This window comes from Coenobita brevimanus, chromosome 14 (assembly GCF_032717465.1).
Source record: "Coenobita brevimanus isolate Jiangsu-jjx chromosome 14, ASM3271746v2, whole genome shotgun sequence".
NCBI classification, from domain to species: domain Eukaryota; kingdom Metazoa; phylum Arthropoda; class Malacostraca; order Decapoda; family Coenobitidae; genus Coenobita; species Coenobita brevimanus.
This window is the reverse complement of record NC_136967.1, coordinates 13,842,931-13,868,352: the sequence shown is the minus strand read 5'-3', so window position 1 is coordinate 13,868,352 and position 25,422 is coordinate 13,842,931. Positions and strand designations below refer to the sequence as shown.

At 41.5% G+C, this 25,422-nt stretch overlaps 1 protein-coding gene and 1 pseudogene across 1 annotated transcript; one reads left to right on the top strand and one right to left on the bottom strand.

Moving 5' to 3' along the window:
* Positions 1–4,314: 4,314 nt before the first annotated feature.
* Positions 4,315–25,108, top strand: LOC145389900 (sodium-coupled monocarboxylate transporter 1-like). The gene is made up of 10 exons (XM_080265017.1): positions 4,315–4,440; positions 4,940–5,171; positions 7,435–7,568; positions 10,228–10,314; positions 11,147–11,335; positions 14,512–14,684; positions 16,012–16,152; positions 21,825–22,043; positions 24,670–24,788; positions 25,002–25,108. The coding sequence occupies exons 1-10, from the start codon at positions 4,315–4,317 to the stop codon at positions 25,106–25,108; spliced, it is 1,527 nt and encodes a 508-aa protein (XP_080121143.1).
* On the bottom strand, positions 12,115–12,233 carry LOC145390458 (5S ribosomal RNA; annotated as a pseudogene).
* Positions 25,109–25,422: the final 314 nt, after the last annotated feature.

Below are 25,422 nucleotides of genomic sequence, written 5' to 3'. Positions count from 1 at the left end.
TACCCAGTTCCACATCTGAGTATTGTAAATCCTCGAACTGATGGAGGAAACATAACGCTTCCAAGATGAATGCCTGGCCTCCTTCAAAACCCTCCTCATATGAGCTCATGCCCTCTGATAAGCCACCAAATACTGAGGATCCCCTTGGTGATAAGTAACAAAGTCGAGAGAAGGCGACTTGTTTAGCTCTCACTGCAGAACTGCACTCAGAGTTCCACCAAGGAACCGGACGTTTAGGAAATTTACCACTCGTTCTTGGAATAGATAAAAGGCCTGCTGAGTCCAACAAGTCATTGAAATATGACACTGCCTCATTATGACAGCCAAACTCATGGAAAGAAACGGTAGTGGAACTTAATTCTCTGAAACGTGGTCAATCAGTCTTATCCAGAAGCCAGCGAGGAAGACGTGGCTGAAGTCCACCTGCACTAGCAGTTACGGGTAACGGAAAACGGTCGCTGCAGTAAAGGTCTGGCAACACACCCCAGGTAAAATCTAAAACAGCATCAGCTGAGCACAAGGACAAATCAACTGCAGTAAAAGGTCCAGTCTGGCTATGGAAATAAGTCATTTTATCGAAGTTGAAAATGCCCAACTCCTCCTCATCCACTAAAGAGGCCAGCATGACACCCCGAGGGTTGGCCTCACTATTTCCTCACAGTGGATGGTGACCATTCATATCTCCTATTGACAGAAAGATTGAAGGAAGGCTGCGAATAAGGCGTTCCAGATCCGCCCTTTCAACAGTAGCACTAGGAGGAAGATAAAAACTGCAAACTGTATACTGCCAACGTAAAAACCTCCAGACAGCAACAGCCTGCAGGGAAGTGGAGGTGTCCAGATGACTGTATGGAATATCCTGGCAAAGGAAGATAGCAGCACCACCATGACGACCTTGGCCTGGCACAGGATCAGAATAAAAGGCATGGCAGCCAGAAGGACTGGAAGGAACAGCATCACCTACCATGGTCTCCTGGATGTACATGCACAGAGGAGTAAACTGAGAAACAAGATGACACAGTTCCTCATAGTTAGCACATAAACCCCAACAATTCCACTGGATGATAGAACCTATAGTGGAGGGATGATTAAGTGCGGAACTGTAAACCTGACAAGCAAGCGGGCTTGGATTGATGCTTATGAACGCCCTTTGGAGGAGCCTGCCCAGCACCAGAAACTCGCACCCTGAGTCGAACATCCGAAGGCATACGTGAGGATGAGGAAGTAAGTTTTACAACACTCCGTCTTGGAGTGGGCATACCTGTTTGTTTAGAAGGCAGCTTGGGGGCAGCCTTTGGAGATGTAGGACGACCAGTGCCCCCACCAGAAGCCCCAGAAGTGATAGTAGAGTCCACAGGACTTGAATCATTTGAGGAGGACATCCTATGCTTCAGATCTGAAGCACCAACAAGCTGTCCAACAACATCCCCAGGCGGGGACCGGACCAGAGGTGAACCATCAGCTTCAGCTGTTACCTGGCTAGATCCCTCAGCCAGCTGGGCAGAATGAACAGGAGAGGTGTTGATACAAGGGTCGACAACAGAGACCTTAGGTGGCCGGTCTTTAGGCCCAGATGACTCTGACGAACAACAGTGATGCTTGCCAGGTACAGATGGAGCCTCGGGCATGCTGCGTAAGACAGGAGAAGGAGTCCGGTCAATGTGGACATCTGCCACCATCACAGAAGTGTGCAAGCCGTCAGCCACCGATGTGGGGGTGAAAACGGTCTGATCACCATTCGAGCAAACATCATTCTCACAAGCAGTGCTAACCATGGAGACAGCATTCTCCAAATCACAAGTTGAAGGAGTGGGTACTGGAATGGGTCGAGGCTGCCTCTGAGATACAGGGTGACGCACTGACGTTCCAGAAAGAATAGAAGCATAAGTAATCCCAGGCTGAAAGAAGAGAGTCTGGGCTCTCCTTTTTGCATCAGGAAACGAAACCCTCTCACGTGTATGAATGGACAAAATCTCTTTTTCCAGGCAGTATCTTGGAGAGTTTTTAGAAGAGACAGCATGAGGACCTCCACAGTAATAGCATTTAAGGAGTCCTGTACAGTCAGTGTTATGGCTTGGTCTGCCACAGGAGACACAGACACCAGGAAGGCCAGCCTGTGCACGACGTCAAAATTGGCTAACGTGCCCATACCTCTGGCAGTGGAAGCAGCACTTTGGGGTTGGCACATATGGCATCACAGGAAGCAACAGCCAAGCTGTTTCACAGATGCAGGCAACGTTAATTTGTCAAATGTCAGAAACCAGGTCGGGGTCAGGGCCAAAATTCCATTGATTTTCTTCTGAAGGCGCTCAACCTCCATCACACCAGATGACCGTAGTTCCTCCAACAGCCTTGCCTTTGAGTATCAGAGGAAGTCACTGGAAAATACGACACCCTTACATTGGTTGAAACTGCCATGAGGAATGCATGTCATAGCTGCATCAGAGACTGAGGTCAGACCTAGTAAATGGGAGCTCTCATCAGAGAAAGACACTTCTATAGGTATGTTCCCATCACCCTGGGAAGAGATCTTAGGCTCCTTTCCACGAGCTGACACTATGGCATTGTGTAATGGAAAATTATCAATTTCTAGCACTGACCCTCCCAAGGAGGGTTTCAGGACTGGATATTTGGCACGAGGTGCCAGCACCATTTCATCTGCTCTGAACTCCGGAGTCACACCAACCTAACATGAATGCCTCCCAGTCCCAGTTGAAGGCTGCGGCAGAGGAGAATAATCAACAGGGGCCTGGTAAGGCTCCAGAATCGCAATACAAGAGTGGCCAGGGATGGTGTCAGGTGGATTTATTAAAAAGGAGGCCTTTGGAGACAAAAGTGGTACCATATAGGCAATTTGACATGGAGAATCTAATCTGCAATCAGCTGGCACCTCATGTGGTGCCATCTATCAGCAATGGCACTCTGTTAATACACCTCCAGAATCTGGGTAGTGGATCTCATTGTTAAGGCTAGTTTTCACAGCAAACTGTTTAAAACAAGAGTCTCACCACAGGTCCCAGAACAATTCTGCTCTTGTTTACTAAAGTTCATTGTACAAAGAGTAACCCTACTCATAATCGTAGTAGTCTACTCCATCTTAAAGTTATCCCTCGCTTTATCTTAAAGTTATCCTTCACTTTTTTTTTTTTCATGTACTGTACCTCATGATAAAAAAAGTGGTATGTCACTCCTTTCGATACGTGTGTGTGTGTGTGTGTGTGTGTGTGTGTGTGTGTGTGTGTGTGTGTGTGTGTGTGTGTGTGTGTGTGTGTGTGGTGGAAAGGGTTATCCTCGGGCCTGTGCCCCTCGATGAACCTGCAGCCTTAGAGGTCTGTAAATATACTGGTTAGTGTATTATGTTTCTTCTTTAGTTTACAGTGATTCCGCAGAGGAATGTCACCTGGGAGAAATGAGTCCAGGGAAAATTACTGGCATCGAGATACCGAAGTGGCTCAAGGAGAATAAAATTGCACCAAACCTAATTTCAAACGTCATGATACAGAAAATGTTTATTCTTAACCCTGGATAAACATACCTGGGTGAAATTCACCCGGTGGTATTGCAACACTTTATTATACACATGGTTCCTTTATCTCCAGAACATTCTCTCTCTCAGTAGCTGCATTGTGTGTGTTGAGACTCGGTGTTAGGTGGGTGGGTGACGCTCTGCATCTCGGTCTTCATGTATTGTTTACAGCGGTCAGGTGATTTTCACCCGGCTATGCTTGTTGTGTGAGTAGTATTTTTCACTTATGATTTTCTGATAAAAGAGGAGCTAGCAGCCTGTGACTGCGAGGTGTTGAGGACGCAGGCAAGGAATAGAATATAAGGACAAAAAAAAAAAAAAAATTTACTCATATATTTTTGGCTATCAACTCTCGAACTTTTTTTTTTTTTCAAAAATGATCTCAGGATATTTTTTTGCATTACTACCTCTCATTAAATTTCTTTAATACTTATATCATTGTGAAGAACAGAGCTTCTTGCAAACTCATACCAAGTTTCATGAAAAAATATTAAAACATTTTTCTTTTTAATATTCTTCCAGGGCCGGGTGAATAATACCCAGGTATGCTTGTGTTGTTACTAAACATAGACCTACGGCTAACCAGGGTTAATAGATTGGTTACCGCAGCCAGACAGGCCATTGCAATCGCAATGATTACGGTCCAATGGGTTGTTTGACAGACAAACCTGTGATGGATTTGGACAAGAAGCAGATCACTGTGTGAGAAATCTGACAGTCCCTTCGTCACCATCAGATGTAGCTTCTTTTGACTGCATACTTTAGTTGTGGTTCTCGGTATAACGACCATGTCCAAGGAGGCAAAGGAGACTTGCCTGTGGAAACTGTGCCTGGACGATGCCTCACGTGATTTCATATTGTTCAAGCCTTCTTTCTCATTGTTGAATGAGGAAGAACTGCTACCCTTCAAGCTGGTACAGTTAAAGTACCCTCATATGTAATGGCAGATATTTCGTGAGGCTCCGATGTGCTTGTTTACTTCTGTTCCAGAGAAGTCATAGGTGGCACAGACTGAATAGGGAACTGGTAGAAAACAAAAGGAGACACTCCATATTCATTCACGAATGCTCACAAAATTTCCGCCTCATTTCTTGGTCCCTTTGTTTGTTTGCCTATGTCCCCGTCACATTACAAGGACATATTTACACATTACAGGGTCATCTTTAAATGACCTATCCAGTTTTGACCATGCTCACTCATATTAAAATTAAAATGTATACATATATTCTTAGAATGCCTTTAAATTTTTCTTGGGATATATAGCCTACTAAATCCAAATTTCTTTTAAAAAATAAGGGTATGCTGTTGTGATACAGCTTATGAAAAAAGTGTTAATTGATGCTATATAACATCATCTTGAGTGACAAGCAGTAGGCTACGGTAAATGTTACAGGCTAGACTGATATATTGCAGATGTCGACGGCTGGGTCAGGGGATGCACCGGTGTGGTCAGGATTCACGGTGGTGGATTACGTCGTCTTCATCACTATGTTGGTGGCGTCCGCCGGAATTGGGCTGTACAGCGTGATTAGGAGTCGGGGCCAGGAGTCTACCCAGAACTACCTGCTGGGGGGCCGAGCAATGTCACCCTTCCCTGTGGCACTATCGCTCATAGGCGGCAGCATCTCTGCAAATTCAGTACTCGGTAAGTGTGCTTCATGAAGACAATCTTTTTAACTCGTTTCACAAATTTCTCAAAGAATAAATTAATGAAAGTGATGTGTGTGTGTGTGTGTGTGTGTGTGTGTGTGTGTGTGTGTGTGTGTGTGTGTGTGTGTGTGTGTGTGTGTGTGTGTGTGTGTGTGTGTGTGTGTGTGTGTGTGTTTAGATATTGGTGGGAAAACAATTGAAACTACATGTATTCCAAGACTACACACACACACACACACACACACACACACACACACACACACACACACACACACATCTTTCTCGCTGGCTGCGAATGCATTCTTGAAAGCATTACATTTTTCCAAGCATGACTTACGTGGTCTGTACATCGCCAGCAACTTAGATAGTACAACACTCGCTCTAAACAGTCGGATTAATACCGAATCTTTGATTCTGCGCTGTACGTTTGACCATCGAATTATTTCCTATCCATATCATATTATTCATCTTTACCAAACCTTCAACCATCCACCAAGTTTGGATCAAATCGGAACAAAAGTTCTTAAGCTGATAATATCCTGTGACGTTGACATGTAACTTATTGTCAAGAATATATACTGTATCCATCACTGCCTATCTGTATATATGCCATCAGATTTGATGCAAAAGGACCGAATCTTTGATTTCGCCTTCTGATCTTTGCCTATGACCGATTGCTTTCAAAACTGAATATTTTTACTCTTTCCTGCCCCTAAATTCCTTCACTAAGTTGACTCAAGTGTGATTACAACTGTCTGATAACCTTGCCTTTGACCTTTGAATCATGACTTTTTTCGACCAAAAAAAAAAAAAAAAAAATCACATCTTCCTCTGATTGGGCTCAATAATTATGCCACATTTTCTGCAATTGCATTTTCTGATAGCTATTCCATAATCTAGCTAACACATAGCATGACAGACAGACAAACAAGCCAAACCAAATACATATTCTCATCGTTCTTTAGCGAGCATCTGTGACAAGGCTGGATGAGCAAAATCTGTCAAGGTTATCTAGGATATAAAACTGTATATATAAAAAATAGAATGTTTGTCTCCTTGTCGGTCCTCCGTGGAAAGCTCTAACAGGAGTAACTTTTTAGGGCGAATTTAGATGTATACATTACAATTGCTAAAGTGGCGCCACTGACGGGCGTTGAGTTTTATATCTATATCCTTGTTAGCTACAGCGGATGGAATTGGTAGACGGATTGGTATTGTGGGTGGGGCGAATGGAGAGGACTGAGTGGATGAGTGGGTGTGGAGGAGCAGAGTAGGTGGAGTGGGAGGGGAAGGTTGAGTGGATGAGTGGGTGTGGAGGAGCAGAGTGGGTGAAAAGGGTGGGAGGGTGCTTGTAGTGGGGCTGGTTGGGTGGTGTGGTAGGGCAGAGTTAGGTGGGTGTGGTGAGGCAGCGTGGGTGGGTGAGTGGGTGGGCAGGATGGATGGGCGAGTGAGTGGGCAGAGTGGGTGGGAAGGTGTGTGGGAGGATGGGTTGGGGAGGTGGGTGGGTGAGTGAGCAGGATGAGGGGGAAGGTTTGGTGGGTTGGTGGTTAATGGGAAAAGAGGTCTATAGTAGTAATAGGTTCCTGGGGAATATATCTCTGAGGAAATGGGTCCGAGGAAGAACATAGGGTCATTAGTTAAAATGAGACCCAGGGGGTTTTCTCCCACAGGGGAGAGGCCATCCAGGGTCTCAGGGAATGCCGGGTACCCCTGCTAGAAGCCTGCTGTTTGGAGACTCCTTACTCAGCACGCTGGAAGTCTCTGATTGCCTTATCCTGCTCTTAAAGCGCAGATCAAAGCTGAATGATTTGATGCCATAGTTTATCTCGATTTCCTATCTTCAAAAATCAAGAGTTAGACTACATATAGAAGTACTGGGAGCGTCATGCTCCATTGATCACCTTCAGGGTGAGGAATTATGCTGTTACAGACACTTAAAAGACCTCATTCTTCTGGATGACTTGCTGATGAATGTTGCTAGTTTAGATGGAGGTGAGAGATCGCAGAACTCTCCTTCCTTAAATCATAAATTTATAATCGTTATCCGCCCTAAACTTGGTGCTGTCGAGGGAGAAACGTATTTTGACTAACTCTGACTTTTTTCGAGGAACTGTGAAAACACTGACATTTTTTACAGGGAATTCGAACTGTTAGAAGAGGCTTTGTTCATGAACAAATTGAAACTCAGCGGATTCCGAGACCCATTCTTTTAGCTGTAGACCAAGAAACCTAACCATCACTTCTAACATTCTTTCCAGGCAACCCCACGGAAGTGTACCTCCACGGGACGCAAGTGTACATTATGTATTTGAGTATTTTTACCGGCTTCGCAGTGGTCTACACGTTAGTCATCCCAATCTTCTTTAACCTTCGCCTTGCCTCCATTAACGAGGTAAGTGAGAAGATCGTGTGGTGTGGTGTACTAAATTAATATATAAATGTTTAAGATAATCCCGTTGGTAGATGGTAGATGATTTAGATTGTTTTGTGTGATAAGAACATAAGAACATAAGAAGAGAGGATAACTGCAGTAGGCCGGTTGGCCCATGCTAGGCAGCTCCTAGAAGAGTAACTGAACTACTAGAATGAGATAAGGATAGCAAAGAAGAAGGCTCTCCCCCGCCCTCCAAACCCTCCAGCCGAAGCCGGCAGGAAAAAGTCAGAAAGAACACCACGCCGTATAGAAAAACTGGCGTGGACATTTTACAGGAAAGTGTGAAAGGAGAATAGAGACTATCATAGTGTAACCTGAAAAGAAAATTTATTTTTGAATTAGTATTGTTTATAATATTTTCTTTATTCTATATCCACCCCTTATTTGTCATATGCTTATCTAGCCTATGCTTGAAACTCTCAGTGGAAGAGGCAGCAACTACTTTACTAGGTAGCTTATTCCATTCGTCTACTACTCTATTACCAAACCAATTTCTACCGATTTCCTTTCTGAAACGGAATTTTTCTAGTTTGAAACCATTATTTCTAGTTCTATCCTGTATGCTCACTTTAAGTACCTTGCTAATATCTCCCTTATTTATACCATTCATCCACTTAAAAACCTCAATTAAGTCTCCCCTTACTCTACGCCTCTCTAGCGAATGCAGACTTAGTCTTTTCAGTCTGTCTTCATATGACAGGTTCCGGACGTCATGTATCATTTTAGTCATTCTTCTCTGTACATTTTCTAACGAATTAATATCCATTCTATAGTAAGGACACCATTCTATAGTAAGGACACCAAAAAGTGATAGAAAGTGATTATTTTAGTGCACACTTGTTTGATGTTCAAGCTGTATTATGTGGCAGCATGATGTGTGCGTTGCGGCTGTGTGATGGAGGGTGACCAAGTATGATTATGAAAGGGAAGGATAATGTTGGAACATACTTTGAGGCAGTGTGATGTCTATGCTGTGCGATGCAGGGTTAATGTTATGTTTTGTGATGTGTAGCGTTTGTGCTTTGTTTGTGTTGTAGGATCGAAGACTTTCGAATTTGTGATAAAAGATAAAAAGTTTTTCCTTGTCTTTTAGTTACATGATCGAAAATGATTAAGTATGTAATTGTCAGAGAAAGTCACTGTTCGTTATGTGCTGTGCAGTGGAAGGTGATTATTTTTAATGGTTTTGTGGGGTGGAAATGTCTAATTTTTGTTACTTGATGAACCGTGGTAATATGTGTTTTATGGGATGTGATTGTTTGGCTATATTATTCTCATATAAAAAGATTTATTTCGTGTGGTGGGATGAGGACTGGTTTTTGCTATCTGGAATGGCTGAGGAATCTCGGTTATTTAAATGTTTAGGAAACAAACTGAAGGACTGTAGGGATAAAGAAAAAAAAGTAGGGGAATGGGAAACATGTCTTGCCACTTCTTAACGATATGGTTTTGATGCCGATTCAAGACATTAATATCAAAAGTTTGAATCTGGGTTAGGAAGAATCTGTCAGAGATGTTTTTGAAGATGCAGGAGAAAGAAAAGTGAGGCTATGTAGTAAAGAGACGGGGCACAACACTATGAGAGAAAACCTTATTAGATATGAAAAGTCTGAAGAGACTGGGTTGTTTAAGCCTCTGTGGGTAGACGTTGCGGTAGATGTAACCTAGGGAGAATTATTGACGAGCGTGTGGCTGGAGCCTTGGCCACCCCGTTTGGGATACATGGCGTCTGGCAATGAATGAATGAATGTGTGGCTGGAGAGTATGAAGGTCAAGAGGTGCCGACTGCGCTGCATAGTGTTACGAAGACTGGATTGTACGGATTTTACGGCCAGTACTTGGGCTATATGCTCTTGGCGGCCTGAGCTTTAAATTTCCGTTGCTATAAAAGGATGGTAATGTTAGAATTAATGTCAAGTGCATAGCGTTGTATGTTGGATGAAATTTTTTGACAAGTTAGAAATGACGGTAAGAAAGATTTGGAATTAGACACTGTAAAACTAAAAGCGTTGAATTACTGTCCAGGGCCTGTTAAATTGAAAATGTTATGGCCATATCTAGAGAACAGTATCAGGAGACTGATGAAGAGGTACATAGTGAAAGCAGAGAGAAAGAAATGGGGAAGCCATGATGATGGTGGGAGAACTGTGTGAATGAGATTTGTAATCATAAAGGTCTGAGCCATCAGTAACCGTGAATGGAACAATGCAAATCGTAATGAAGTGTTATGGGAGCGGATATCTCGATGTCATTTATCCTCCACAGACGAGAAGCACAAAACAGTAAACATAACAAATATATACATACCGTATCTCACTTCCTGCCCACCTGGAGGTTCCCCAGTTCCCTTGGCACTCCGCAACATACTTAGATTAATAATAGCAGGTGACCTTAAAGCAAAAGACATCATGGTTATAACACACACACACACACACAGAAAGAGAGAGAGAGAGAGAGAGAGAGAGGTGGGGGGAGGGGACTCAACCGCATGACTTACATATTGAATCATCATGAACTATTCAACATCTCAGGTAACTACAACACCTCTACACTATCCTCACAAAGACAAAACCAAAAGAACTTCATATCTGACCTCGCTTTGTGTACATGTACACAGCCCATTATGACCAACTGGATCAGAGTCTGTGGTTTCTCCTCCAACCCTCTCACCATCATCGTATTTTACATGATCAAACCAAACCCAGTCAGTAGTAAAAGAAAACATCTATAAGCACAAGAAGGCAAACTGGACACACTTCACACAGGACTCAAAATATACAGTAGGAACATTCAGCCAGAACTCATTCCTAGCCACTGACGAAGCATTCACCGTCATCGGTAGAATTATTGCTACAACCAGTGGGCATTTGATGAGGAGGGGGGTACCAGAATATGCTTAGTTCTTACACTCATGGATTACATATAACTTATACATAGGTGGTAACTCACGTGACCGTTTGAAATCCAAATAAATTTGTTACCATTTAACTTTAGTATCCTAAGTTGAACTAATGAATGGCAATCACACGTCTCCCTCATCTACACCCACTCCCCTCCTACCCCCACCCACATACCCTCTCGCCCATCCACTCACGCAGCCTCCACACAGTTAACAGTGGATTCCGTGGCAGCTGCCATGACGTCACCAGACTCACTCTCCGTGCTTCGAATATGTAACCATGTGTTTAACGCAGAAAAATCCTTGAAGGATTTTAGTTATCCTGTAGACCCTTATGAGGGTTTGGCCAGCTATAGATAACTAACAAAAAATCTAAGCAATGATTGAATAATTCTGTACGGAAGAGCGATATTAACGTAAAAAAATGGATGATCCTTAACATATAAACAATGAGAGAGAGAGAGAGAGAGAGAGAGAGAGAGAGAGAGAGAGAGAGAGAGAGAGAGAGAGAGAGAGAGAGAGAGAGTCACACTTATTGACAAATAAAGTAAGATCTGTTGTACAGTTTCCCCAGCACTGCAACAAAATATTTGACAGTTAATTTACCCGTCATTAATATAGGCCTCTCCCTCTACAGTATTTAGTGCTGAGGTATAAGTCAGCCACTGTGCACAAACTGGGCTCGGTGTCTCAAATTGTCTATAACTTCTACAACATGGGCATGGTCATGTATAGTCCTTCGTTGGCCCTGTCCACCGCCACCAACCTTTCCACTACTACCTTAATGATCGTAATGGGCCTCGTCTGTACCTTCTACATGACTGTGGTGAGTATATAAGAACTAACTGCCGCTGCTATGTGGGTTGCTAGTCATGTATCCTAAAGTTCCTCACTGAATTCCTGCAGTTTCCTTCTACCCTCTCTAGCTCTGACTTTAGCTCCTCTACAGTATAGGTCATTCAGTTCAAACCTAGACAGATTAGATGTGCTAACAGCATAAGATCTGCTGATATTGATTTTGATGAAATCTATAAAATAAGTGCAGGATGGGGGATGCCCTCGTCAGATATGCATCCAATTCCTTTAGATTTGAGGCAGTAAGAATATGCATTAAAAACTGTGACGGTGAAAAATAAAATCTCCAAGTCTACCTGGAGTCTGCTTGAACCGAATACGGTAGGTATTCCCTGATGCATAGGCAGGCAAAAAATACATATACTGTATATAAAATAATATAAAAAACAAGGATAGTGAACGTGGCCACACGCCATGTTACTTCCCGTAGAACCCTCTGACTCGCATGACCGTGAGAACGATATTTCAACTGATGCAGGAGCCTATTACGACAGTAACGACCATATTACAAATGACCCACGTGGGAAAGCAGATATCCTTGCTAGTACCTTTGCCAGAAATTCTACCATAGATGATACCAGCCAGAATGTCTCAGTACTGGAACTTGACTCTCCCGAAATTCATCATCATCATTTCATTGCCAGACGCCATGTATCCCAAACGGGGTGGCCAAGGGCTTAGAGTTAATTGTTTTACAGGGAGGGGCACTAATCCTCCACCAACCCCACTTGACACGTAGGGAGAACGTTATGCCAACAGCATCTGGTGTTCCCAGGCGGTCACCCATCCAAGTACTAACCAGACTCAACGTTGCTTAACTTCGCTGATCGGACGGGAAGCAGTGTACTCAACGTGGTATGGCCGAAACTGCCCCGCTTAAAATACAGACAAGATACGTAAAATCCATCCTAGACAATTTACCTACCAACAAAGCTCCAGGCCCAGATGGAATTCCGCCGATTGTTTTGAAAAAGTGTTCCCCTGAACTTGCCTCTGTCCTAGCTAAATTATTCAGACTATGCATACGTACTTCTTTATTCCCAAATTCATGGAAAGAAGCCAATATCCACCCAGTTCCGAAGAAAGGGAGTTCGTCTGACCTCTCCAATTACAGACCAATAGCTGTCACATCTTCTCTTGGTAAGGTATTTGAAACTTTAATTAATAAGCATATTGTTAAACATCTTGAATCCAACAACTTAATTAGTGATAGACAATACGGTTTTCGCCACGAAAGATCCACCATTGACATACTCAGTCTCTTAACTCATACCATCCATCAATGAATTGATCTTTTTGGAGAAACTCATGCAGTAGCTCTTGATATCTCTAAAGCTTTCGACAGAGTATGGCACCGTTCCCTGCTGTCCAAACTCCCTTGCTATGGACTAACGTCTTTTGTTCCTTTGATTTCTTCTTATCTTAGTGACAGGAAAATAAGAGTAAAAGTAGATGATGTATATTCGAATTTCCACTCAATTAACGCCGGCGTGCCGCAGGGATCAGTTCTGGCGCCAACCCTATTTCTGGTTCATATTAATGATCTCTTATCTGTCACTCACAATCCCATTCACTCATATGCAGATGACTCAACACTACATAGTTCATTCACACTCAGACATCCATTTACAAAGTCTAATATCTCTACCTCTCAACTCAGTACAGCCATCTCCATAAATCAAGATCTATCTACAATCAGTGAATGGGGACAAAACAACCTTGTCTCTTTTAATGCTAGTAAAACTAAATATATACAGTTTACTAATAGACAGATATTGCCAGATTCGTACATTACCTTCAGTGCTACTAATATTCCCATCTCCAAAAGTATTGAAATTCTTGGTGTCTCACTTAACAGTGCCCTCAGCTGGACCTCTCATGTCAGATCACTTGCTAAAACCGCCTCAAAGAAACTTGGATTATTGTACAGAGTCCGTAACTTCTTCACCGATGAGCAGTTGGCTATAATTTATAAGAGTCATGTGCACTCTCAGCTTGAATATTGCTCACCCTTGTGGAATGGTTGTGGAGAGGTTGCATTAAGACAACTAGACAAAATTCAGAATAAAGCTGTTAGAATCATTAACAACCCTGCTATTACATAAAAACTACCTCCCCTGCAAGCAAGAAGGAATGTTGCCTCCCTTGCGTTATTTTACAGATATTTTTTTGGCAAATGCTCAGATGAAGTTGCGTCCATGGTGCCACCTCTCCATGCCTTCCCTCGTGCTACACGGGCATCTGGTAGCGCTCATGACTGGAATGTCACTCAACCATATTGCAGAACTTCTGCCTATCAGAATTCTTTCATTCCCCGAACTGCATCTCTCTGGAACTCGCTTCCCCAGAGTTGTTTTCCTCCAAATTTCAACCCACAACTGTTCAAGTCTAACTGTTACAGATATTTTATGAACAGAGGACACCAGTAATCTGGTGTATGGATTTTTTTTTTTACCCATTTGTTTTTCCTTCCTCTGTTCTGTTATTTATAAAAAAAAAAAAAAATAGCAGCAGCACAGACCAGGAAATAGCTAAAAGGCGCGACAACGAGAACGGCGACAATCAGCCCTACAACCTTCATTTGACTAATATTGAGATAATCTCTTCACTGCTACAATGTATTATTTGATCTCACCAATCTTTGGGTCTACCAAGAGACCGTCAGATATACTGGACAGCGCTTCTTGTATTTGCTTCGTCAAACCTCGGTGGCTGAAACACCTCATTGTCAGTTCATCTCCACATACTGTACATTGGACAAGGCCCTGAAATTTCTTTGGTCACACCTCAATGGCCGGCACATCAGCTGCGAGGTGATTACGAGGGGTTTCTGTTGGAGGTGTTTAACAGATTTCGTGGTATATTGCAATAGCAACAACAACAACAACAACAACATATAATAATAATAATAATAATAATAATAATAATAATAATAATAATAATAACATTACTACAACTACTACTACTACTGTTGTTACTAACACTGAATAATAATAATAATAATGATGTTTTTATTATTATTATTATTGTTATTAAAAAGAGCTATATTGTATTCCACTTATAATGAGGTAGAGGAAACATTACATAAAATATATCCAAGCAAATTCCTACATGATTTTACGACAGTAAAGGTACTGTTGACTGCAGCTACACTTCATGCTTCAGGGTGGCGTGAAGGCTGTGGTGTACACTGACGTTTTGCAGACGTTGCTCATGCTCGCTGGAGTGCTGCTTGTGGTCATCCTCTGTTGTGTTGAGACTGGGGGTGTCAGCAGCATTTGGTCCATAGCTGACCAGGGCGCCAGGATTGAGTTCTTAAAGTAAGACAACTGGACGTTATCTTCTTAATATCTGTTACACCATTGTTTATGATATAAAGTAGTATTTTTGATGCTCCTAGATGTGGATTCAAAGAAGAGGAAGCTTGATATGTATAAAGAACTATGATATCAGAATATGCGTATACACATTTGGTATTTTCCTGATGTCAGTTATTGTATTTAAACTGACCATACTAAAAGGATAATCCTAGTGTCTAGGTAGATTTTTTTTTCTTAATAACCCATTTAACGCTAATGAATAAGTAGTGAGTTGGGCTACAGTGTGATAGAAGTGAAAACGGGAAACAGTCACGGATTATGAAGACCATATTAGAAGGATAATTCTGGTGCCCAATTGTTTGGGAATGTAATTGATATTTAATGCCAAATACTTTATTCTTGATTCGAAGCATAAAGAAAATGCTACTTCAGTGCTTTGACACCTGACATCTTCATTTCTGGCATACAGGGCATATCAACAATTTATATATATATATATATATATATATATATATATATATATATATATATATATATATATATATATATATATATATATATATATATATATATATATATATATAGATAGATAGATATAATTATCTGTCTATCTATCTATATTGTATATATCTATCTCTCTCTCTCTCTCTCTCTCTCTCTCTCTCTCTATATATATATATATATATATGTCCATCTATCTATCTCTATCTATCTATCTAAGCATCTATATGTATGTACATATATATATATATATATATATATATATATATATGACGCCTCTGTGGTACAGTGGTGAAGTGTGCGTTTTCGTACACTGGAGAACGAGGATTCGCGCCCCGTCAGGGTAATAAAATCTTTGGGAGTGTTCTTCTGGCCACGTACTGCTTGGCGGACATCAGGGGTGCTGTTCTTGAACCAGTGTCGCGTACTATAAAGTATGCTTGCACCCAATCGGCTTGCGCGAGCCGATTACACTTGATTCACAGACTACACACACTTCCAAAGCCACTCCAACATTACAATTACACTTACTAGCACTTCTCACCCTACATACAATCTCTACCAGACAGCCTAAGCCACTTGGTAGAGATGCATTGGCTGTATCGTCCCCACTTCGGTCGGGATAGGCCGGTCCTGCAGTGGACACTAACGGCTGATGATATATATATATATATATATATATATATATATATATATATATATATATATATATATATATATATATATATATATGTGTGTGTGTGTGTGTCAGAGAGAAACAGAGAGAGGTCACATATATTGCTTGACTCATGCCCGCCATTAACAGCAGCAATTATTCCTCTCACAGCACAGACCTGAGCCCCTTTGTCCGCCACTCCCTTTGGTCTACTGTAGTCTATGGTTTCCTCATGGCTTTCTTCAAAGTAGGATTTAACCAGAATGTGTACCAGAGACTTGCCTCGGTAGGCACACTGACTACTGCACGGAGGTGAGCTGTTTGCAGTGCACATTTTCCCAAATTACTAATTACATACTGTCTGCAGTTATTTCATGTCAAGCAATACTAAATGTACTCTTAATAGTTTTCATTATTATTATTATTATTATTATTATTATTAAGAGAATTAGCTGAGAAGGATGCTTAAGTAAAATGACTACAAACAATAGCGGGAGGTGCTTTATGCCTTCAGCCTTGATATGAACCTGGCTTTCCCGCAAGTGTCTCAGTATGGTAAGTCATCTTCGGTTACATCCTGTCAGAACGAAAAGCCGTAATATTGCTGATATTAATTCAACCTTACTAGAACAGTTCATGACGTGTGTTGAAAAATGTATTCATCCAATACATTTGCAACTTTTAGCTTGAACAAGATGCAGACATAATCAGTGCATACGTTATCTATACATGCATATCTTAACCTAAAGTTTGCACATAAAAAAACCGAACCGCTAAGCTTATGCTATCCAGCAGGCACCTGATGATGCAAGGGAATAGTCAGTGAACTTATACTGACTGAAATTATATACAGGTTGAAAAATCAAAAGATAACGAATAAAATATATACACCTTAGCATCTAGAGCACATAGATGACTGGCAAAGAAGTCTCAGATGTGAAAAAAAAAATGCATACACATATACTTTATTAGTAAGAAATACAGTATCAAGCAGAAAAATACTGTAGCAGATAAACATGTTTCGTCTCGTAAATGCGGTCAAAGAGTTTATTTCTCTAATATTAGATGCCAGTGAGTTCCAAATCTGCCAGGTTCTATAATGAATGAACACCTGAGTTTGAGTTGAGTTTGGGTAAGGTGGTTTTAACTGGTTGTTGCTCCTCAAGCTATAGTGCTGAGTGTTTTAAATAGTACTGAATGGGACAACATACTGTACCTTATTATTAAGCAGGGTGCCATTTAAGCATCAGATTATTGGTAGTAGTTTGTGCATCTTGAACATCTGAAGAGATGGCGAAGTAGCAAGCCTAGTCGTTACTGGAGAAAAAAATGGCAGGTGAGGTCAAATACGGGAGTTTTCCCTTCTACCCGGGTGACACCAGCCTACCTGGGTTCAAATGCTGCCCTTTATCATTGCAAGGAAAATTTTAAATCACCATAAAATGAGAGTCTAGACTATATCAGATGCTACCTGATACTCCTCTTTAAATATAATTTTGCTGGTTCTTTCGACTACTGACTTTAAAATGTTATTCTATTTCTCTGCTGTGTCATTTATGAAGTAATAATTGTGGTGCCCAGACACACTTATGTCTCCTTCTATAGTGGTAAAGCCTTTTAATAACTTCAAACATTTTGGTAGCCTTGTAGTTGCCTTATCTGAGAGAGAGAGAGAGAGAGAGAGAGAGAGAGAGAGAGAGAGAGGGAGATTGATACTGCGCTCATAAAAGGGAAAGCTGTTTATGATGGACTATAGTAGGACAAATCTAAACTTGCGGCTAGGGTGGGGTACGAAGCTCCGTACAGTGGTGCCACGTTTTCCATAGCGCGATGCCACCCCCCCCCCTCTCTCTCTCTCTCTCCTGGGGGAGATGCGCATCACCCTGGGGAATTTTGTTTCTTTTATGAGTGACTTTCATTTCTTTATTTTTTTTCATTATATCTAATTATATTAAAAAATATTTATTATTGTTTTGCATATGTCGCCAGATGACCTCGCTGGTGCGGCGCCATGATTTTTCATTCAGTCACTCTCTTCCTCCTTCCTTCCCTCCCTTCCTCCATCCCTCAACACCTCCTCTGGACTGTCTTCTTTCCCCACCCCCTTTCTCTCTCTCTCTCTCTCTCTCTCTCTCTCTCTCTCTCTCATCTATGGTGTTCTAGGATACATTTTGGTTATTTTCTTTAACATTATATTGTACATATTGTAAATTTGACTTTATTTTCACACCTCCCAGGAGGTAAGGACACAAAGTAAAGTGACACGAGGAGGGTCTGGCCGGGTTAGTCTGGGTCTGTGTGAGTGTTGCCGCTCACGAGGGTTTAATGTATTATTTTTTCTTTTACTAAGAAATTGGCATATTTTTATTTATATTCCTGCACAATATGTTATAATCACAATTGTGACATTATTACCCACCCCAGAAATACGGTTAAAGCCAATAAAAGTGAGTACTTTTTTTTTTTTTTTTTAGCTATCAACCTATCTATATACCTAGGCTGCTTCCCCCAAGGAAAGGGAGGTAGCCGAGACAGGACGACACACTCCCCATTTACTCATCCATTCAAACACATTCATTCGCATCTTGGCCCCAAACGGGAGAACGGACAGATCCTCACCGCACCACACCGCACAAGGGTCAACTGCGCAATGCAATCAGTGACATCCGCAGCAGGGCCCGACAGCAGAACTGGTTTACCCCTGCCACATCATAACAGACCCATCCCCTTACCCGCACCTGACCTGACTAACTGATCAGACCAAATGCGGGAGAATATCCCCTCAGGGCTGCGTCATCACTTATTCATTCACAATTTCTCTCCATTTATTTCTGTCACGCACAGCCACTCTTCCTTGCTCAACAGACATCCCTCTCGCATCCAACACTCTCTTCACACTGTCCATCCATCCTATTCGTGGTCTTCCTCTCAGCCTTACACCTCCCACATCAGATCTAGTTATCTTTTTCACCAATCGCTCATTATCCATTCTCTCCATATGCCCAAACCATCGCAACACCCTCTGCTCAACTCTACCAGCCATCTCCCGAACAACTCCAGTTCTCCTTCGCACTTCATCATTTCGCACCCGATCCATACGCGTGACTCCACACATACTCCTCAGACACTTCATCTCCATTACATTCAAACTTTTCCTCTCTGCTACACCCATATTCCATGTTTCAGTCCCATATAACGCAGTCGGTACCACAACACCCTCATACAGCCTTCTCTTTACATCCATTCTAAGCGAACGACATTTAAACACTTTTTTCATTCCTCCCAGCACCTTTCCTACTTCATTTATTCTAAACTTCACTTCTGCATCTATTCTTCCATCCACAGCAACATGTGACCCTAGATATTTAAAACAATCTACCTCCTCAAGCAACTCACCATTCAAAACTATATTCATCACCCTACCATCTATCAACCTCGTACACTTCATCACTCTACTCTTATTCTCATTTACTTTCAATTTCCTCCTTTCACACACCCTTCCAAACTCCTCTACCAACTGTCTCAATCTCTCCTCTGAATCAGTCACCAGTGCAGTATCATCTGCAAACAGCAGCTGCTTCAGATTCCACTCTCCACCATCAACATTCACCAGACTCAGACCTCCACCTAAAACTCTTGCATTCACCTCCCTTACCACACCATCCACGTAAATATTAAACAACCAAGGCGACATCACACATTCCTGTCGCAGCCCCACTCTCACGGGAAACCACTCACAGCATTTCCCACTCTTACACACACTCTACTATTAACATAAAAACTTTTCACCCCTTTTAGTAACCTACCATCAAGTCCATACAATCTTAAAACAGTCCACAATGCCTCCCTATCAATTCTATCATACACTTTCACTAAATCCATAAATGCCCAAAACACATCCTTGCCTTTCGCTAAATACTTTTCACACGCTTGTCTCAAAGCAAACACCTGATCAACGCATCCCCTCCCTCTCCTAAAGCCACACTGCTCATCACCAATCACTCCCTCTGTACCCTTTCTAACTCTCATAATTAACACTCTACCATACACCTTACCTACAACACTCAACAGACTTATACCCCTAAAGCTAGTACATTCTTACTTATCACCCTTGCCTTTATACAACGGGACCACACAAGCATTTGCCCAGTCAATTGGCACCATACATTTCTCAGAGCACACGTTCAACAATCTTACTAACCAGTCAACAATAGTCACTCCACCACCCTTCAGGCATTCCACAGCACGCCCATCCATACCTGCAGCTTTCCCTGTTTTCATCTCCTTTACTGCCTTCTCCACTTCCTCCTTCGTGATCAAAGAATCATTTAACTCTCCCAACACATTTATTCCTCGCACCCTTCCATTCGCCACAATCTCAGCCACCCTTTCCTCCTCTACATTTAACAATCTTTCAAAATACTCTGCCCATCTCTTCCTTACAGCATCCATTTCAATTAACATCCTTCCATCCTCTGATTTTACTCGTTCTTCCTTCCCAGACTCTCCCTTTCGCACCCTTTTCACCTCCTTCCAAAACATTTTCTTATTCTGTTGAAAATTCTGTCAGCCGCCTACCCCACCTCTCATCTGCTGCCACTTTAGGATCACGCACAGCCCTTCTCGCTCTATTCCTCTTTTCCTTATACCATTCATATGACATCTCATCCTTCCTCTGCAGCCACACTTCATATGCACGTCTCTTCTCAGCCATAGCCATACTTACTTCCTCGCACCACCATTCACTTCCTTTTCTTACACCACCACCCACACGTCTCACACCACACACCTCTTCTGCATGCCCCATCACAGTACTCTTAAACAACTGCCATTCCTCCTCCACGCTGCCATTTTCCCGATCTTTCACAGCGTTCCACTCATCTTTCAATTTCTCCTGATACTCTTCTTCTCTCTTTTATCCAACTCACTCAACTTTCAAAACCTCCCTGCCACACCTAACCCTCCTAGCTCTCACCCATCTCTTACCTACTCTTAACTTTTTTTTAGCAACACTGTAAAATAATTATGCCACGTTTCTGTATTGCCGTATAAATATTTCATGCATAAGAAGTTTACTGTTCTTTCATATATCATAATACACGCGTTAACATTGTATTCATATGTGTTTATCGTATTTGTGATGCCTTTTACATATATAACAGCCATTTCACATCGCTGGTTTGGGAAACATAGCACAACTATACAGAGGGTCGTGCCCCACCCTGGCCGCAAGTTTAGACTTGTCCTACCATAATACCCCTTCACCCTCACCCCTAACTGTGAATTCCAACAACTCATGAGAATTATGGCACTCGTCCTTTTACCCATTTTGAGAGGAGCAAGTGGAATTACATGGAGAGACAGACATACAAATGGGAAAGTAAAGGAGTGTTGTGATAGTGATACGGATGTGATTGGAAGGGTTAGGAGATACACTCTGAGACGGTTTGTTCATGTGGAGTGGATGGAGAATAAGAGGCCTAGTAGTAGTGTATGTGAGTTAGGTGGAGGGGAAGAGGGAAGGAGGAGACCAAGATTTAGATGGAGGGATGGAATGGAGAGATATGTAAGAGAGGTCGGTGTGATCTTGACATGGAGCAAGAAAATGACAGAGGACAGGGCGACACTGAGACGATTGCTTGTGGCTACCTATAAGGGATTTTGGCGTCTGGCTTCAGGTAGGTATATAGACAGACTGTAGTGAAGTGCTATTTTACTTTTTTCTTATAACTCCAGATGATTTAAATGAATTTCAAGACTTCTAATACTTAAAAGGGCAGTGAAGGCTATAAATTTCGTAAGCTGAGTAAAACTATCTGGAAGCGGTAAGAAGTACATAAAAAGTTTCATACGATTGCAGAGTTTGATTGAAGCTACTAGATATACACTGGATTTCCTTTTTGACCTCATTACTACATCCAAGTCCAAAGGTCAGTTGAATCTCCTTAATATTTAACGAATTTTAATATTATCCCTTGCTTTAGGTTAAGCCTGTGCCTCATGTTGGGCTGTCTTGCTACGATGAGTTTGTTCTGTTTCTCCGGGTTGGTGGCGTACGCCATCTATTACCATTGTGACCCGCTCACCTCAGGCAGGATACAGAAACCGGATCAGATCCTTCCTTACCTTGTGATAGATAAATTGGGTCATCTCAAAGGTATACCAGGGATCTTCGTGGCTGCAATTTACGGTGCAGTCCTGAGGTAAGTCATGTTTCTTATTACCGATATAGTAATAGTTTTGGCCACTTGTCTTCGACGATAACCCACACTAGGTATGAAGAGTAACATTCCAAAGGATATGACAGATGTCTGTATGATATGATCCTACAGTTTTGTTTCATTTCAGTCTAACAGTAATGAGTTTCACTGCTTTTCAGACTCACGAGCTTTTGGGTTTCAAGAATATATATATATATATATATATATATATATATATATATATATATATATATATATATATATATATATATATATGCATGAATCGGCTGTCACGTAGTTTAGTCACACACTGTGATGCAGATTATGATCATCATTCATAGCTAGCCTCTGATGAGATTGAAATGTTACTTCGTCTATATCATTGTAATAAAATTGGACAACACCCTCAGTTTCAGTCTATAACCACTGCTGGGTGATACAGTAGTTCTTGTTTTAACAAGCAAAACAAGCGAGAACATTACACTGCAGTACATATAGGTGGGTGGCTGGTGGTTAGTAAGCGGATCGGAGGGTACCATGAAACAGGTAGTAGAGCACAACACCCCCGGTAACTATTATAGCTACAACACATTTCCCACTTAGATGAAGAGCTTATGAAACAGTATTAGATGATACAGTTTTCTTGTCTTATAACAATATACTTTGCATCAGCTGTAATATCAAGGTAATAGATAGATAAGACCCATAGATGTGATGTGGTACGAAAGCTCCAACACATGGATATTTTGATCTTTAGATAACACGGACAATAAACAGCCGAAATGTTTGGAAATTTCCAAAGCCAACAATAACGCGATCCTTACAAGCATGATAGCAGCGTCTAAGATAAAGTATTTCTCCTGTAAATTCGTTATCATACCATTCAAAAAACCAAAAAGTGCCAAAATTAACACGAAAACTGAGTATTCTCTTAAATTATTGCTGCTATAGTGAACCTATGAAAATGGTTTGAAACTTTAATGAAACTAGAGGCATCCCAAAGGGAGAAATCACACCAGACGCAAGCCGATGAATATCTAGTGCTGCTCAGAATATGACCTTTACCTTGACCTACTGTACTTTCACCAATTTCGAACTCATAGGAGATTTTCCTACGTGCTACACATCCGTAAAATTTTGTGATGATGTCTTCAACAGTTGCGAAGTTATCGTGGTAACAGACACACAGACAGACAGACAAACCGAAAACAATATTCGTTGGAGACTTTCATCCCTACTATACACCTGTAAACCTTTGTGACGATATCTTGGGCGGTTGCGAAGTTATCATGGTAACAGACAGACAAACATTGACCTACTTTCACCAGTTTCAAACTCGTGATCGCTTTCATTCCCTGCTTACACACCTGTAAAATTTCGTGATGATACCTTGAGTGGTTGCGAAGTTATCGTGCTAAAATACACACACACACACACACACACACACACACACACACACACACACACACACACACACACACACACACACACACACACACAGAAAATTGAAAACAATACCATGTTTCGTTATCGCGGCTGGTAAAAATGGCAAGAATACTAACTCGAACACGTTTCATGCTTTCAATATGGCGGTCAGTGACTCCTTTTATTTATTAACCGTTAATATTTGCCCTTACTCTTATTTAGTGATTTATTTTTGAGTCAGGTCGGCGAGGTCGATGGTCATTATTTCTGTGCTAAATGCATCTGTGTGTGTCTGTCTATGTGGAAACTCTAATCTCATAAAGTATTGGTTGTAGAAGGAAAAGTTATTAATAAAAGTTGTTTAGAGTCACAGCTTGGGTTCACATGTCACTCATCCAGCATTGGGAGTCATTCAAGATGGATACACGGTAAAGTCTTCATCAAACAGTATTATTACAGTCTACCTGACTCACAGATGACGGGTAGTCTTGTTCTGGATTATTTTATGAACAGATTTAATCCAGCTAGTAATATGACGCTGACAGTCAATGAAAAAATATAGAAATAAAACCTTCACAAGATGCCGAGCTCTGCCCATTCATCATCCGAGATATTAACTCACCAAGAATGTTATAGACAGATTATTTCATTTCGCTGGTGCATTTACACTACATACTTTTCCATCAAATGACATGTCTTGCATAAAACTTTCGTCCAATTCAATATTGTTAATGTATTCTGTAATGTCTGTTTAATATTATGCTGCCAAAAGTCTCACATCATGACTGTAATTGATATTTGATTTCGCTAAGCTTTTATATTTGTTTTTGTATTATTTCTTCAATCCAATAGCAAACGTGAAAAAAAAAAGTCAAGAATTCAGTGGCAGGATAAATGTCATATTAAAATGTGCACCAGTGTCTCGAGGATGGCCATTTTCTTCAGTGCTGAATGGATTTCAGATTGATGAGATTTCGTTTTCTTATAAATGAGTTTTTAAAAATTCACTGTTTTCTTGCTGTAAACTATGTCAAATTTTGTCCGTGACCGGCGAGGGCTTAATTATAATGAATGTAACTGAAATAAGGAAGAGCTGTAGCATCACGTTTTCCGCAGTTACATCAAGCCAACCAGTCGGGTACAAGGAAAATGTCGGATCACATTGTCTTGGAAACAAGACAAGTCATGTCTTCTCTTTTAACAGTTCGATCTCCAGTCTCGGTAACTCAATAGCATGTCTGATCTGGGAGGACTTACTCAAGGACAGGCCATATTTTAGGAAGATGAATAACACCTCAGCCACAAACGTCCTCAAACTGCTGTGTAAGTACTCTAAAGGAAATTACCATAGTTACTGTTTACGTGTATTAAAAAAATCATTCCTCCAATAGCATTTTGGATTCTTGTCGAATCTTACTAATACATTTTAAAACTGATTATGTGAAGTTGTAGCCAAGCCCATATTTATATATCCACCTAAAGAATAAGAAATGACTACCCTCTATGCCATGTTATACCGCATAATTTAAACGGCAGTGAAGCAAAGACCTTTGAATTCAGCTTTCCCCTCATCACTAATGACGTTTACAAATACTGAACTTAGTCTCTTGGTTTCTCTTCAGCTGCTGCAACGGGACTGCTAGCAATCGCCCTTGGTTTCCTGGTCAGCCGTCTTGGCACTATCACGAACGTGGCCTACAGCATCACTGGCGCTGTCATGGCGCCACTTGCTGGCATGTACATGGCCGGCCTCCTCACACCCTGGGTCAACACTAAGGTCGGGTACACCTGAGACGCATGTCTATTGTCTAGTCTCCCCCCAAAGTAACGTCCCTTCTGGAGCTGATGTTTCTGTTAATGCACACAACACAACATACATGGCAGGTTCGATAGGGTTCGTATTTCTGACATTGCTGCATCTGTTTTGCGCTTTCCTGTACGTGATAATCAGAAAATA